Source organism: Babylonia areolata, chromosome 21 (genome assembly GCF_041734735.1).
Source record: "Babylonia areolata isolate BAREFJ2019XMU chromosome 21, ASM4173473v1, whole genome shotgun sequence".
NCBI classification, from domain to species: Eukaryota; Metazoa; Mollusca; class Gastropoda; order Neogastropoda; family Buccinidae; genus Babylonia; species Babylonia areolata.
Window position 1 is genome coordinate 186,942 of NC_134896.1, and position 15,172 is coordinate 202,113.

The 15,172-nt window shown below is 45.5% G+C and overlaps 1 protein-coding gene across 6 annotated transcripts in view; it reads right to left on the reverse strand.

Moving 5' to 3' along the window:
* The window catches only part of LOC143296708 (E3 ubiquitin-protein ligase UBR2-like), a 185,529-nt gene that overhangs the window by 154,980 nt on the left and 15,377 nt on the right, over positions 1–15,172 (reverse strand). For 5 of the 6 annotated variants that reach the window (XR_013057156.1, XM_076608759.1, XM_076608757.1 and 2 more), the window contains exons 4-8: positions 9,580–9,690; positions 8,780–8,974; positions 4,021–4,098; positions 3,469–3,531; positions 2,385–2,508 (exon numbers count right to left, since the gene is read on the reverse strand). Coding sequence is in view for 5 of the 6 variants with exons in the window: in XM_076608759.1 (XP_076464874.1) it covers positions 2,385–2,508; positions 3,469–3,531; positions 4,021–4,098; positions 8,780–8,974; positions 9,580–9,690 (571 nt within the window). In the remaining variant the exon portion in view is untranslated. Of the gene's footprint in view, positions 1–2,384; positions 2,509–3,468; positions 3,532–4,020; positions 4,099–6,058; positions 6,101–8,779; positions 8,975–9,579; positions 9,691–15,172 lie in introns of those variants that run through there. The other variant, XM_076608762.1, reaches the window with a different exon arrangement.

A 15,172-nucleotide genomic window follows, 5' to 3' on the forward strand; every position in this document is an offset into this window, starting at 1 on the left:
CAATCCTTACTTGTCCTGCTGACCACAGTATCAGTCCTTACCTGTCTTGTTGATGACAGTTAATCAATCCTTACTTGTCCTGCTGACCACAGTTAATCAGTCCTTACCTGTCCTGTTGATGACAGTTAATCAATCCTTACTTGTCCTGCTGACCACAGTTAATCAGTCCTTACCTGTCTTGTTGATGACAGTTAATCAATCCTTACTTGTCCTGCTGACCACAGTTAATCAGTCCTTACCTGTCCTGTTGATGACAGTTAATCAATCCTTACTTGTCCTGCTGACCACAGTTAATCAGTCCTTACCTGTCTTGTTGATGACAGTTAATCAATCCTTACTTGTCCTGCTGACCACAGTTAATCAGTCCTTACCTGTCTTGTTGATGACAGTTAATCAATCCTTACTTGTCCTGCTGACCACAGTTAATCAGTCCTTACCTGTCCTGTTGATGACAGTTAATCAATCCTTACTTGTCCTGCTGACCACAGTTAATCAGTCCTTACCTGTCTTGTTGATGACAGTTAATCAATCCTTACTTGTCCTGCTGACCACAGTTAATCAGTCCTTACCTGTCTTGTTGATGACAGTTAATCAATCCTTACTTGTCCTGCTGACCACAGTTAATCAGTCCTTACCTGTCCTGTTGATGACAGTTAATCAATCCTTACTTGTCCTGCTGACCACAGTTAATCAGTCCTTACCTGTCCTGTTGATGACAGTTAATCAATCCTTACTTGTCCTGCTGACCACAGTTAATCAGTCCTTACCTGTCTTGTTGATGACAGTTAATCAATTCTTACTTGTCCTGATGACAGTTAATCAATTCTTACTTGTCCTGCTGACCACAGTTAATCAGTCCTTACCTGTCTTGTTGATGACAGTTAATCAATTCTTACTTGTCTTGCTGACCACAGTTAATCAGTCCTTACCTGTCCTGTTGATGACAGTTAATCAATTCTTACTTGTCCTGATGACAGTTCATCAATTCTTACTTGTCTTGCTGACCACAGTATCAGTCCTTACCTGTCCTGTTGATGACAGTTAATCAATTCTTACTTGTCCTGATGACAGTTAATCAATTCTTACTTGTCCTGCTGACCACAGTTAATCAGTCCTTACCTGTCTTGTTGATGACAGTTAATCAATCCTTACTTGTCTTGCTGACCACAGTTAATCAGTCCTTACCTGTCTTGTTGATGACAGTTAATCAATCCTTACTTGTCCTGCTGACCACAGTTAATCAGTCCTTACCTGTCTTGTTGATGACAGTTAATCAATTCTTACTTGTCCTGCTGACCACAGTATCAGTCCTTACCTGTCTTGTTGATGACAGTTAATCAATCCTTACTTGTCCTGCTGACCACAGTTAATCAGTCCTTACCTGTCCTGTTGATGACAGTTAATCAATCCTTACTTGTCCTGCTGACCACAGTATCAGTCCTTATCTGTCTTGTTGATGACAATTAATCAATTCTTACTTGTCCTGCTGACCACAATTAATCAGTCCTTACCTGTCTTGCTGATGACAGTAAACCAGTCCTTACTTGTCCTGCTGATGACAGTAAACCAGTCCTCACCTGTCCTGCTGATAACAGTAAACCAGTCCTCACCTGTCTTGCTGATGACAGTAAACCAGTCCTTACCTGTCTTGCGGATGACAGTAAACCAGTCCTCACCTGTCTTGCTGACCACAATTAATCAGTCCTTACCTGTCTTGCTGATGACAGTAAACCAGTCCTTACCTGTCTTGCTGATAACAGTAAACCAATCCTCACCTGTCTTGCTGATGACAGTAAACCAGTCCTTACTTGTCCTGCTGATGACAGTAAACCAGTCCTTACCTGTCTTGCTGATAACAGTAAACCAATCCTCACCTGTCTTGCTGATGACAGTAAACCAGTCCTTACTTGTCCTGCTGATGACAGTAAACCAGTCCTTACTTGTCCTGCTGATGACAGTAAACCAGTCCTTACTTGTCCTGCTGATGACAGTAAACCAGTCCTTACCTGTCTTGCTGATGACAGTAAACCAGACCTTACCTGTCTTGCTGATGACAGTAAACCAGTCCTTACTTGTCTTGTCCTGCTGATGACAGTAAACCAGTCCTCACCTGTCTTGCTGATGACAGTAAACCAGTCCTTACTTGTCCTGCTGATGACAGTAAACCAGTCCTCACCTGTCTTGCTGATGACAGTAAACCAGTCCTTACTTGTCCTGCTGATGACAGTAAACCAGTCCTTACTTGTCCTGCTGATGACAGTAAACCAGTCCTTACTTGTCTTGTCCTGCTGATGACAGTAAACCAGTCCTTACTTGTCTTGTCCTGCTGATGACAGTAAACCAGTCCTTACTTGTCCTGCTGATGACAGTAAACCAGTCCTCACCTGTCTTGTTGACGACACTCTGCAGCCACTCGATGCAGCGCAGAGCGAAGGTCTGATGAGCCACCAGGATGTTGTGCATCACCATCACCTTGAGGGCCCGGCTGCCATGGCGTGACGTTGTGCGCTGTTAACCACCGCACACTGTCAGTCTCCATCACCCTTCATCTAAACACACTACATCACTTCTACTTTCAAAAAAAAAAAAAAAAAATCTTATAAAACATATACATAAACATATAAATTAAAGATGATTACCTCTCCCTCTTATCATCCCAAGCATGACCAAATTTGCCCTAACTGTGCACAGACCCAACACACTGGTCAGACCTTTGAGACCCAAACTTCAAGCAAAGTTTATCTACACTGGTATATCTCTAGACCATTTTCTCACTTTTAGGCTTATTGTTTTGGATACTGTTTTATGACTTGAAATACGACTTTCTATTGTTTTTCCCCTTTTTTTTCTTTTTTTTTTTTGTATTTTTTTATTTCTTTTAATCACAACAGATTTCTCTGTGTGAAATTCAGGCTGCTCTCCCCAGGGAGAGTGCGTCGCTACACTACAGCGCCACCCATTTTTTGGTATTTTTTCATGTGTGCAGTTTTATTTGCTTTTCCTGTGGAAGTGGATTTTTCAAAAGAATTTTGCCAGGAACAACCCTTTTTGTTGCGGTGGGTTCTTTTACATGCGCTAAGTGCATGCTGCACACGGAACCTCGGTTTATCATCTCATCCGAATGACTAGCGTCCAGACCACCACTCAAAGTCTAGTGGAGGGGGAAAAATATCGGCGGCTGAGCCGTGATTCGAACCAGCGCACTCAGATTCTCTCACTTCCAAGGCAGACGCATTACCTCTAGGCCATCACTCCACATGTGAAGGGGTTAATGCTGCAAGAATGAAAGAGATCAACAAAAATTATCTCTAATATTAGATTAAAATAAAATATAAACATAACAAAAAGAACCAGAGTAAAAACCAATCAGTAAATAAACAAAACTGCTGATGTAAGACCGGTCAGAGAACAAAGCGAGAGCCACAGACACTGGGCAGACTCACAGACACCATCCAGTGGCCCACTGACCTCAATCACCTCCTTGGCTTTCTCACAGAAGGCAGCGGCTCCCTGACGCACTGATGACCGGCCCTGCCACAGTCAGCCACATACCTTCATGTTGTTATCATAGAAACATCACGGACAGTCCATCATACTGCATGAAAGCCACAACACAACATATCACACTATACCACAGGCTGTCATTTTGAATTGGCTTACAATCTCCAGTTGAAGTGAAACAAACAACTCAATGGTAACATCAAATCATCTTGGACCCGTTCACATTGATCAGTCTGCTTACTTACAATCTTCAGCTCAAGCACATGAAAACGAATGACTCAGTAATGTGCAATATGTATGACATGGCAAGCTCCCAATTTTGTTTGGAAAATCGTTGCATACAACTAACATGTTTTACTGTTTACATGTTTATAAAATGATTAACACAAATAACTCAATACATTATACAAGATCATGAAAAAAATAAAAACTTAAGTTTTCCTTAAATAAACATACATTTCTAACATGTCATTTTAACTAAGAAGAAGTCTGCAGTGTAGTCAGATCCAAGACACTTACCTCTCTGTCAACGATGGTGGCAAAGTCAGTGGCCTGACGCAGTGTGCACTCTATGGCCCTCTGTAGTGTGGTGATCACCTGTCATACACATCATCAACATCGTCATCATCATTGTCCTCGTAGTCATCACTTACACACACACAACCATCACTGACACAAACACACATACCATCATCACTGACACACACTGTCATCAATGACACACGTTGTCATCAATGACACACACTGTCATCAATTACACACATTGTCATCACTAACTCACACTGTCATCACTGACTCACACTGTCATCAATGACACACACTTTTATCAATGACACACATTGTCATCAATGACACACATTGTCATCACTGACACACACTGTCATCACTGACACACAGTCATCAACGACACACAATGTCATCACTGGCTCACACTGTCATCAATGACACACACTGTCATCACTGACACACAATGTCATCACTGACTCACACTGTCATCACTGACACACAATGTCATCACTGACTCACACTGTCATCACTAACACACAATGTCATCACTGACTCACACTGTCATCACTGACACAAACTGTCATCACTGACTCACACTGTCATCACTGACACACACTTTTATCAAAGACACACAGTCATCACTGACACACAGTCATCACTGACACACACTGTCATCACTGACTCACACTGTCATCACTGACACACACTTTTATCAAAGACACACACTGTCATCACTGACACACAGTCATCAATGACACACAATGTCATCACTGACACACAATGTCATCACTGACTCACACTGTCATCACTGACACACAATGTCATCACTGACTCACACTGTCATCACTGACACACACTTTTATCAAAGACACACACTGTCATCACTGACACACAGTCATCAATGACACACAATGTCATCACTGACACACAATGTCATCACTGACTCACACTGTCATCACTGACACACACTTTTATCAAAGACACACATTGTCATCAATGACACACACTTTCATCAATGAAACTCACACTGTCATCACTGACACACACTTTCATCAATGACACACACAGTCGTCACTGACACACAAAATGCCATCACCGACACACACACACAGTCTATGGCCCTCTGTAGTGTAGAGATCACCTGTCATAAACATCTTCATCATTTTCAGATCATCACGCCACAGACCAATATGCTGGGAATCAAACCTATGCCCTCACAGCCATCAGTCAATGATGCTACCTTCATCACAGAAGCTGGTGGACATGTTCTTGTTTCCAAAACACTGACAAGGAGTACATTCTTTAGCAAGTCTGCAAGCACATATCCTAATGAAAGGGGTTCAGTCAATAGCAGATCTGAATATATGTTGAGCTGGGAGATCAGAAAAATCTTCACCCTTAACCCATGAAGAGCACTGAAACCTGGGATCAAACTCCATAAACTGTGGCGATAATCCAGCGCTCAAACCAACTGGCCACCACACCATTCAGATGTATAATCCACTACAGCAGGAGAGGAATAGGCCCCTCTTCCTAAGCTGAGCCCTACACACAGTGGATATTAATTCCACACCCCAATAGCCCTACACACAGTGGATATGAATTCCACACCCCAATAGCTGTAAAAGCTGTAGTGAGCCCTACACACAGTGGATATCAATTCCAAACCCCAATAGCTGTAAAAGCTGTAGTGAGCCCTACACACAGTGGATATCAATTCCACACCCCAATAGCCCTACACACAATGGATATCAATTCCACACCCCAATAGCCCTACACACAGTGGATATCAATTCCACACCCCAATAGCTGTAAAAACTGTAGGACCTTTCAGCCTTTTTTTTCAAACATTGTCCTATACCTGATCACAGGTGTGGACCTCGTCGTTGAAGAGCATGCAGTGGTATGTAACATTGTCCCATACCTGATCACAGGTGTGGACCTCGTCGTTGAAGAGCATGCAGTGGTATGTAACATTGTCCCATACCTGATCACAGGTGTGGACCTCGCCGTTGAAGAGCATGCAGTGGTATGTAACATTGTCCCATACCTGATCATAGGTGTGGACCTCATCATTGAAGAGCATGCAGTGGTATGTAACATTGTCCCATACCTGATCACAGGTGTGGACCTCATCGTTGAAGAGCATGCAGTGGTATGTAACATTGTCCCATACCTGATCACAGGTGTGGACCTCATCGTTGAAGAGCATGCAGTGGTATGTAACATTGTCCCATACCTGATCACAGGTGTGGACCTCGTCGTTGAAGAGCATGCAGTGGTATGTAACATTGTCCCATACCTGATCACAGGTGTGGACCTCGCCGTTGAAGAGCATGCAGTGGTATGTAACATTGTCCCATACCTGATCACAGGTGTGGACCTCGCCATTGAAGAGCATGCAGTGGTATGTAACATTGTCCCATACCTGATCACAGGTGTGGACCTCAACGTTGAAGAGCATGCAGTGGTATGTAACATTGTCCCATACCTGATCACAGGTGTGGACCTCGTCATTGAAGAGCATGCAGTGGTATGTAACATTGTCCCATACCTGATCACAGGTGTGGACCTCGCCGTTGAAGAGCATGCAGTGGTATGTAACATTGTCCCATACCTGATCATAGGTGTGGAAATGAAATTATGGTGCTTAGAGCCTCGCCGACCACTAAGGCCACCTCAAGGCTATCGCCGCGTCAATAACTACTACAAGGATAAAAAACAACCAATTAAAACGAGTCACCACTTCAAACTTTCCACTCCAAAGTTAAAAAAAAAAACTTCCATAGTTTAAAACCTTTCACTTCTTTTAAGAAGTCCATCAGCGCCCACGGAGGGACATCACGAAACAAAGTCTTCAAAGAAACCGCCGTGTAATGTCTGCGTCTAACGTCATGCAGATCCCAACAGTCAAGGAGCACGTGTTTCACAGTGAGAGGCTCATCACAGGGAATGCATCGAGGGGCCTCTTCCCCCTTCAACAAGTAAGAATGAGTAAAAAAAGTGTGCCTCCTTTCTGTTCTTCACCCCCGAAGGGAGGGTCTCTTTTAGGTCTGGACGGATCTGGAAGAGCTTGTTGTCCGTCTGGGTGTTCCACTCCTCTTGCCAAAGATCCTTAACGTAAGTGTTCACCTTCCGCTTCATGTCTGTATGGTACAAAGGATCTGGATAATTCTTTCTTTACAGCGTTCCTGGCCAGCAGGTCTGCCCTTTCGTTACCACGAATGCCAACATGTCCGGGAACACAGGCCAACACAACCTGATATCCTTTCTTCGTTGCGAGAGTAAAAGCTTCATAAAATTCCAGCAGTTTGGGATGAGTGATATTCCTGCAGGCGATCGCCTCCAAGGCTGACAAGGAGTCGGAAAAGATCATGAATCTCTTTTGTTTCGAAGAGAGAACCATTTTTACCGCCAGAACCAGTGCGGTCAGTTCCGCAGTGTACACCGAGCTGTCAGACAGGATGTGTTCCGTTGAGGGCCGGTCAGGAAAGGCGGGACAGAACGCAGATGCAGTGACTCCGTCCTCTGACTTGGAACCGTCAGTGAAGATACTTTGAAAAGTGGGGAATTTGTGGCAGAGTTCTGAAAAGTAAGTTCTGTAGGCCAGAGCACTGGTGGAGTCTTTACGGTATGAGGCCAGATCGAATCGGACCTCAGGTGTTCTAAAGGTCCACGGAGGGCTGTCAGGGAACTTAGAGAAAACTGAGATGCCACCGACATCCAGATCGGGATTTTCTAAGTGCGGCTGAATGCGGAGTCCGAGAGGAGGTATGCAGTTTGGGTTGTCTTTAAATTTCTTACCGAAAGGGTTGTTGAATACAGTGTCGTAAGCAGGGTTTGTAGGTTCAGAAAACAATTTCAAATAATAGTTTAGGGTCAGCTTCAGTCTGCGGTTGGAGAGAGGCGGTTCCCCCGCCTCTGCGTACAGGCTGTGCACAGGGGTGGTGCGGAAAGCACCTAAGCTGAGACGGAGCCCTTGGTGGTGTACAGGGTCCAACAGTTTCAGGTAAGACGGTCTGGCTGAGCCGTATACTACACTTCCGTAATCTAGTTTGGACCGGACCAGGGCTCTGTAGAGGTGCAAGAGAGTTCTCTTATCAGCACCCCAGTCCGTGTGTGCCACAACTCGAATGATGTTCAGGGCTTTTTGCCAAGAAATTTTCAGCTGTTTAATATGGCTGAGGAAGTTCAGCTTCTGATCAAAGACGACCCCTAAAAATTTGGCTTCCTTGACCGCCGGGATGGTGGATTTTCCCAGACGGATTTCAGGGTCCGGATAGAACTGGCGAAAGTTATGAAAATGAATACATTCAGTTTTGGAGGACGAAAATGTGAAGGTGTGGACCTCATCGTTGAAGAGCATGCAGTGGTATGTAACATTGTCCCATACCTGATCGTAGGTGTGGACCTCATCGTTGAAGAGCATGCAGTGGTATGTAACATTGTCCCATACCTGATCACAGGTGTGGACCTCGTCGTTGAAGAGCATGCAGTGGTATGTAACATTGTCCCATACCTGATCACAGGTGTGGACCTCGTCGTTGAAGAGCATGCAGTGGTATGTAACATTGTCCCATACCTGATCACAGGTGTGGACCTCGTCGGTGAAGAGCATGCAGTGGTATGTAACATTGTCCCATACCTGATCATAGGTGTGGACCTCATCATTGAAGAGCATGCAGTGGTATGTAACATTGTCCCATACCTGATCATAGGTGTGGACCTCATCGTTGAAGAGCATGCAGTGGTATGTAACATTGTCCCATACCTGATCATAGGTGTGGACCTCATCATTGAAGAGCATGCAGTGGTATGTGTCGGTGAGCTCCCCCTGGTGGTGCACGCAGTCGGGCAGCACATCGCCCTTGTCCCAGGTCAAAAGGTCAACGATGAAGGTCAGCACCGTGCGGAAGATGAGCCGCGCTCGCTCCCGCAGGTCAACAGGCAGGTTCTCCACGGGGTCCTGACATCATGTGCAGACATTGCATCTCTGCTGTCTCTCTCTCTCTCTCTCTCTCTCTCTCTCTCTCTCACAGCATGTATGCACATATGCAGACACTCACAGACACTCAAAACACACATACACTCACACACAAAGCATGCATGCATATGCCAACAAACACAGACACTCCAAATGTACACACACAACACACACATATACACACAACTCACCACATATGATATGGTTGGAAGAACAGTGATGTCAGCATCAAGTATTGATATCTGATTGCATTATACAGGTATTTTGGTGCTCTATGTGCATTTTGAGCATTATGTGTGATATTTTTGTGTGTATACATATATAAATCACTGTCAGCATTTAGTTTAATGCCTGCGCAGGTTTATGATTTTATGTATGGAAGTTTCAGTGATAAAATGCATGTTTTACATATCAGTTTTATTTTGCTTAATTGTACAATATAACCCAGCATGTTTATATGGAAATGCACTATTATACAACTTACATTATCGTTATTACTATTATACACACACATCCAGACTTGCACACACCACACACATACACACTAATCATTATCACATACACACACAGCTAACAAGGGACATTACCCTGCTGGCTCCCTGGGCCCCAGCAGCTCGATGCGCCTCACACACAGGCTCCGTCTTCCAGGCCTCAGGGTCTCCACAGTCGCAGTAGCCTCCCCCTCCCGAGGTGCTCATCTGCACACCCCACCACCAGACCTTCACCCCCTCCAACAATGCAACCTTCACCCCCTCCAACAATGCAACCTTCCCTCCAACAATGCAACCTTCACCCCCTCCAACAATGCAACCTTCACCCCTTCACCCCCTACAACAATGCAACCTTCACCCCCTCCAACAATGCAACCTTCACCCCCTCCAACAATGCAACCTTCACCCCCTACAACAATGCAACCTTCACTCCCTCCAACAATGCAACAATGCAACCTTCACCCCCTCCAACAATGCAACCTTCACCCATTCCAACAATGCAACCTTCACCCCCCACCCCCCACCCCCAACAATGCAACCTTCACTCCCTCCAACAATGCAACCTTCACTCCCTCCAACAATGCAACCTTCACCCCCCCCAACAATGCAACCTTATCTCCCTCCAACAATGCACCCTTCACTCCCTCCAACAATGCAACCTTCACTCCCTCCAACAATGCAACCTTCACCCCCTCCAACAATGCAACCTTCACCCCCTCCAACAATGCAACCTTCACCCCCTCCAACCTTGCAACCTTCACTCCCTCCAACAATGCAACCTTCACTCCCTCCAACAATGCAACCTTCACCCCCTCTAACAATGCAACCTTCACCCCCTCTAACAATGCAACCTTCACTCCCTCCAACAATGCAACCTTCACCCCCTCCAACCTTGCAACCTTCACTCCCTCTAACAATGCAACCTTCACTCCCTCCAACAATGCAACCTTCACCCCCTCCAACCTTGCAACCTTCACTCCCTCCAACAATGCAACCTTCACTCCCTCCAACAATGCAACCTTCACCCCCCCCCCCAACAATGCAACCTTCACTCCCTCCAACAATGCACACTCCCTCCAACAATGCAACCTTCACCCCCTCCAACCTTGCAACCTTCACTCCCTCCAACAATGCAACCTTCACTCCCTCCAACAATGCAACCTTCACCCATTGCAACAATGCAACCTTCACCCCCTCCAACAGTACAACCTTCACCCATTCCAACAATGCAACCTTCACCCATTCCAACAATGCAACCTTCACCCATTCCAACAATGCAACCTTCACCCCCTCCAACAATGCAACCTTCACTCCCTCTAACAATGCAACCTTCACACCCTCCAACAATGCAACCTTCACCCATTCCAACAATGCAACCTTCACACCCTCCAACAATGCAACCTTCACCCCCTCCAACAATGCAACCTTCACCCATTCCAACAATGCAACCTTCACCCCCTCCAACAGTACAACCTTCACCCCCTCCAACAATGCAACCTTCACCCCCTCCAACAATGCAACCTTCACTCCCTCTAACAATGCAACCTTCACACCCTCCAACAATGCAACCTTCACCCATTCCAACAATGCAACCTTCACCCCCTCCAACAATGCAACCTTCACCCCCTCCAACAATGCAACCTTCACCCATTCCAACAATGCAACCTTCACCCCCTCTAACAATGCAACCTTCACTCCCTCCAACAATGCAACCTTCACCCATTCCAACAATGCAACAACTTCACCAATGCAACCTTCACCCCCTCCAACAATGCAACCTTCACCCCCTCCAACAATGCAACCTTCACCCCCTCTAACAATGCAACCTTCACCCCCTCCAACAATGCAACCTTCACCCCCTCCAACAATGCAACCTTCACTCCCTCTAACAATGCAACCTTCACCCCCTCCAACAATGCAACCTTCACTCCCTCCAACAATGCAACCTTCACTCCCTCCAACAATGCAACCTTCACTCCCTCCAACAATGCAACCTTCACTCCTTCCAACAATGCAACCTTCACCCCCTCCAACAATGCAACCTTCACTCCCTCTAACAATGCAACCTTCACCCCCTCCAACAATGCAACCTTCACTCCCTCCAACAATGCAACCTTCACTCCCTCTAACAATGCAACCTTCACTCCCTCCAACAATGCAACCTTCACTCCTTCCAACAATGCAACCTTCACCCCCTCCAACAATGCAACCTTCACCCCCTCCAACAATGCAACCTTCACCCCCTCCAACAATACAACCTTCACCCCCTCCAACAATGCAACCTCACCCATTCCAACAATGCAACCTTCACCCAATGCAACCTTCACCCATTCCAACAATGCAACCTTCACCCCCTCCAACAATACAACCTTCACCCCCTCCAACAATACAACCTTCACCAATTCCAACAATGCAACCTTCACCCCCTCCAACAATGCTTTTAGGCCCAGTGCTCTTCACACTGTACACTGCTCCTCTCGCTGAAATTATCAACCGCCATAATGTCAGTCATCATTCTTATGCTGATGACACTCAACTCCAGAAGAGTGATACACCTGAAAAACTGTTGTCGCTCTTGCAAGAAACATCTAACTGCTTCCTGGATATTCAAAATTGGATGACTCTAAATAAGTTACAATTGAACGTGGACAAAACTGAAGCAATGATCATAGGAACTAAACAAAAACTCTCTTCCATTACAACCAATACAATCAAACTTGGCAGTACATCCATCCCTCTTTCCAGTTCAGTCAGGAACCTCGGCGTTGTCCTTGACAACACACTGTCCATGCAAACATTTATCGATCAGACATGTCAATCCTGCTACTGTCAACTGCGGCGCATCAGTTCCATCCGGAAATATCTGTCCATTGACGCAACATCTAGACTTGTCGTTTCTCTCATTCTCTCTCGCCTTGACTACTGTAACTCTCTATTGTCTGGTTTGCCTGCTTCATCCATTCAGTCCCTTCAGCGCATACAAAATTCTGCTGCCCGACTCGTCCTCAGAAAGAAAAGATCTGAGCACACCACTCCTCTTTTGCAACATCTCCACTGGCTCCCTGTCTCACACCGAATAAAGTACAAGATCAGCACTCTATGCTACAAATGTATTCACAAATCAGCCCCTTCCTATCTCTGTGGCTGCCATCACCTCTACACTCCATCTCGCACACTACGGTCAGCTTCGGATCCACTCCACTTACGCATACCCATATTCAAACTCTCGACTGTTGGCCGCCGTTCTTTCTCTGTCTCTGGACCTTGCAATTGGAATGAACTTCCTCTTTCGCTTCGTCAAGTCTCCACACTCAGCTCTTTCAAGTCTGGCCTTAAAACCCACCTCTTCCCAAAATAGCCTCCCTTCCCTGCCTCTTCCTTGTCTTTAATTTCTCCAGTTTTAGAGTTATGCATGCGTGAGAATGACTGGTGCGAAAGCGCTTAGATTTGTTTATGCACAAGATTCAGCGCTATATAAGTAACCATTATTATTATTATTATTAACCTTCACCCATTCCAACAATGCAACCTTCACCCATCTAACAATGCAACCTTCACTCCCTCCAACAATGCAACCTTCACCCATTCCAACAATGGAACCTTCACCCATTCCAACAATGGAACCTTCACCCCCTCTAACAATGCAACCTTCACTCCCTCCAACAATGCAACCTTCACTCCCTCTAACAATGCAACCTTCACCCCCTCCAACAATGCAACCTTCACTCCCTCTAACAATGCAACCTTCACTCCCTCCAACAATGCAACCTTCACCCATTCCAACAATGGAACCTTCACCCCCTCTAACAATGCAACCTTCACTCCCTCCAACAATGCAACCTAACCTTCACCCCCTCTAACAATGCAACCTTCACCCCCTCCAACAATGCAACCTTCACCCATTCCAACAATGGAACCTTCACCCCCTCTAACAATGCAACCTTCACTCCCTCCAACAATGCAACCTTCACTCCCTCTAACAATGCAACCTTCACTCCCTCCAACAATGCAACCTTCACCCCCTCTAACAATGCAACCTTCACCCATTCCAACAATACAACCTTCACCCCCTCCAACAATGCAACCTTCACACCCTCCAACAATGCAACCTTCACCCCCTCCAACAATGCAACCTTCGCCCCCTCCAACAATACAACCTTCACCCCCTCCAACAATACAACCTTCACCCCCTCCAACAATGCAACCTTCACCCATTCCAACAATGCAACCTTCACCCCCTCCAACAATACAACCTTCACTCCCTCCAACAATGCAACCTTCACCCATTCGAACAATGCAACAACTTCACCAATGCAACCTTCACCCCCTCCAACAATACAACCTTCACTCCCTCCAACAATGCAACCTTCACCCATTCGAACAATGCAACCTTCACCCCCTCTAACAATGCAACCTTCACTCCCTCCAACAATGCAACCTTCACCCCCTCTAACAATGCAACCTTCACTCCCTCCAACAATGCAACCTTCACTCCCTCCAACAATGCAACCTTCACCTTCACTCCCTCCAACAATGCAACCTTCACCCATTCCAACCAAAACCCAAACACTCAACATCTTGACCTTGACTCATTCAACCCTGCACCTAAACATTGCTCTGGCATCTTCATCTCATTAAAACGATGTTCACCTTCCTACATATACCTAAACAGCAAGGAAAGGAACTTCTACAGTATTTCCGAATGTGTCCACATGTAATATGGGGAAAAAAAACTGTGATTTTTCTGCATGCTTTCTCCATCAATGTGGCATGGAAGCCTGCCAATGCTGTAAACTCCCTAAGGTTGAATGGGTATATGGCTTTTAACCAACAGGTGGTCAAACTTCAGGCCACCCATAGCTACACTCTCACTACGTCCCCACCTCACTCACACTGGCAGTTTTCAAATTCAGTTTATCAAAAAGGCATCACTGCATTCGAACAAATCCATATACGATACACTACAACTGCTCAACTGCTAGGACCAGCAACATAACCCAACATGCTTGGTCACGCCTTGAGTTGAGTGCATGCATATATATATTATCTGTGTACCTATCAGAGTGAAGTTTGCCAGAGGACAACACTTCTGCTGCCATGGGTTCTTTTTCCGTGCGCCAAATGCGGGACCTTGGTTGGTCATTTCATCTAAATGGTAAGATGCTCAGTTTTATTTTCCACTCAAACTTGGGAGAAAAGGCAAGACCGAGATTCGTACTCCGACCCTCACGGACACTGTATTGGTACCAATGGTAGTCTTAACCATTCTGCCACATACCTCACACTGACACTAACAAACATCCACTCCCTATCTGTCTGTGAACCATACACAAAACATGTGCAAACACCATTTTCATAGCCTCAGTGAGAACTTAATTAACATTTATGTCTGTGTGCTATGCTGGTCACCACAGTAGGTGTGTGCACAAAGCTTGAGTACACCTCAGATGATCAGTACACTCATCATAAAATCAGCCATTCACAAGTGTACATGGCATGAGCAGCCAGTTACACTTAAACACACTTAAACATTCACATCCAACACATGCATGGACACACATATGCACACACATATACATATAACAAGAGAGGCAAGGCCTTCAAGACTCACTTGTGATACACTTTAAAAAAATCTAATCGTTAAAATGTGTTCTGTATTTGTTATTATAAAGCTTCGGGTTAAAAGAAA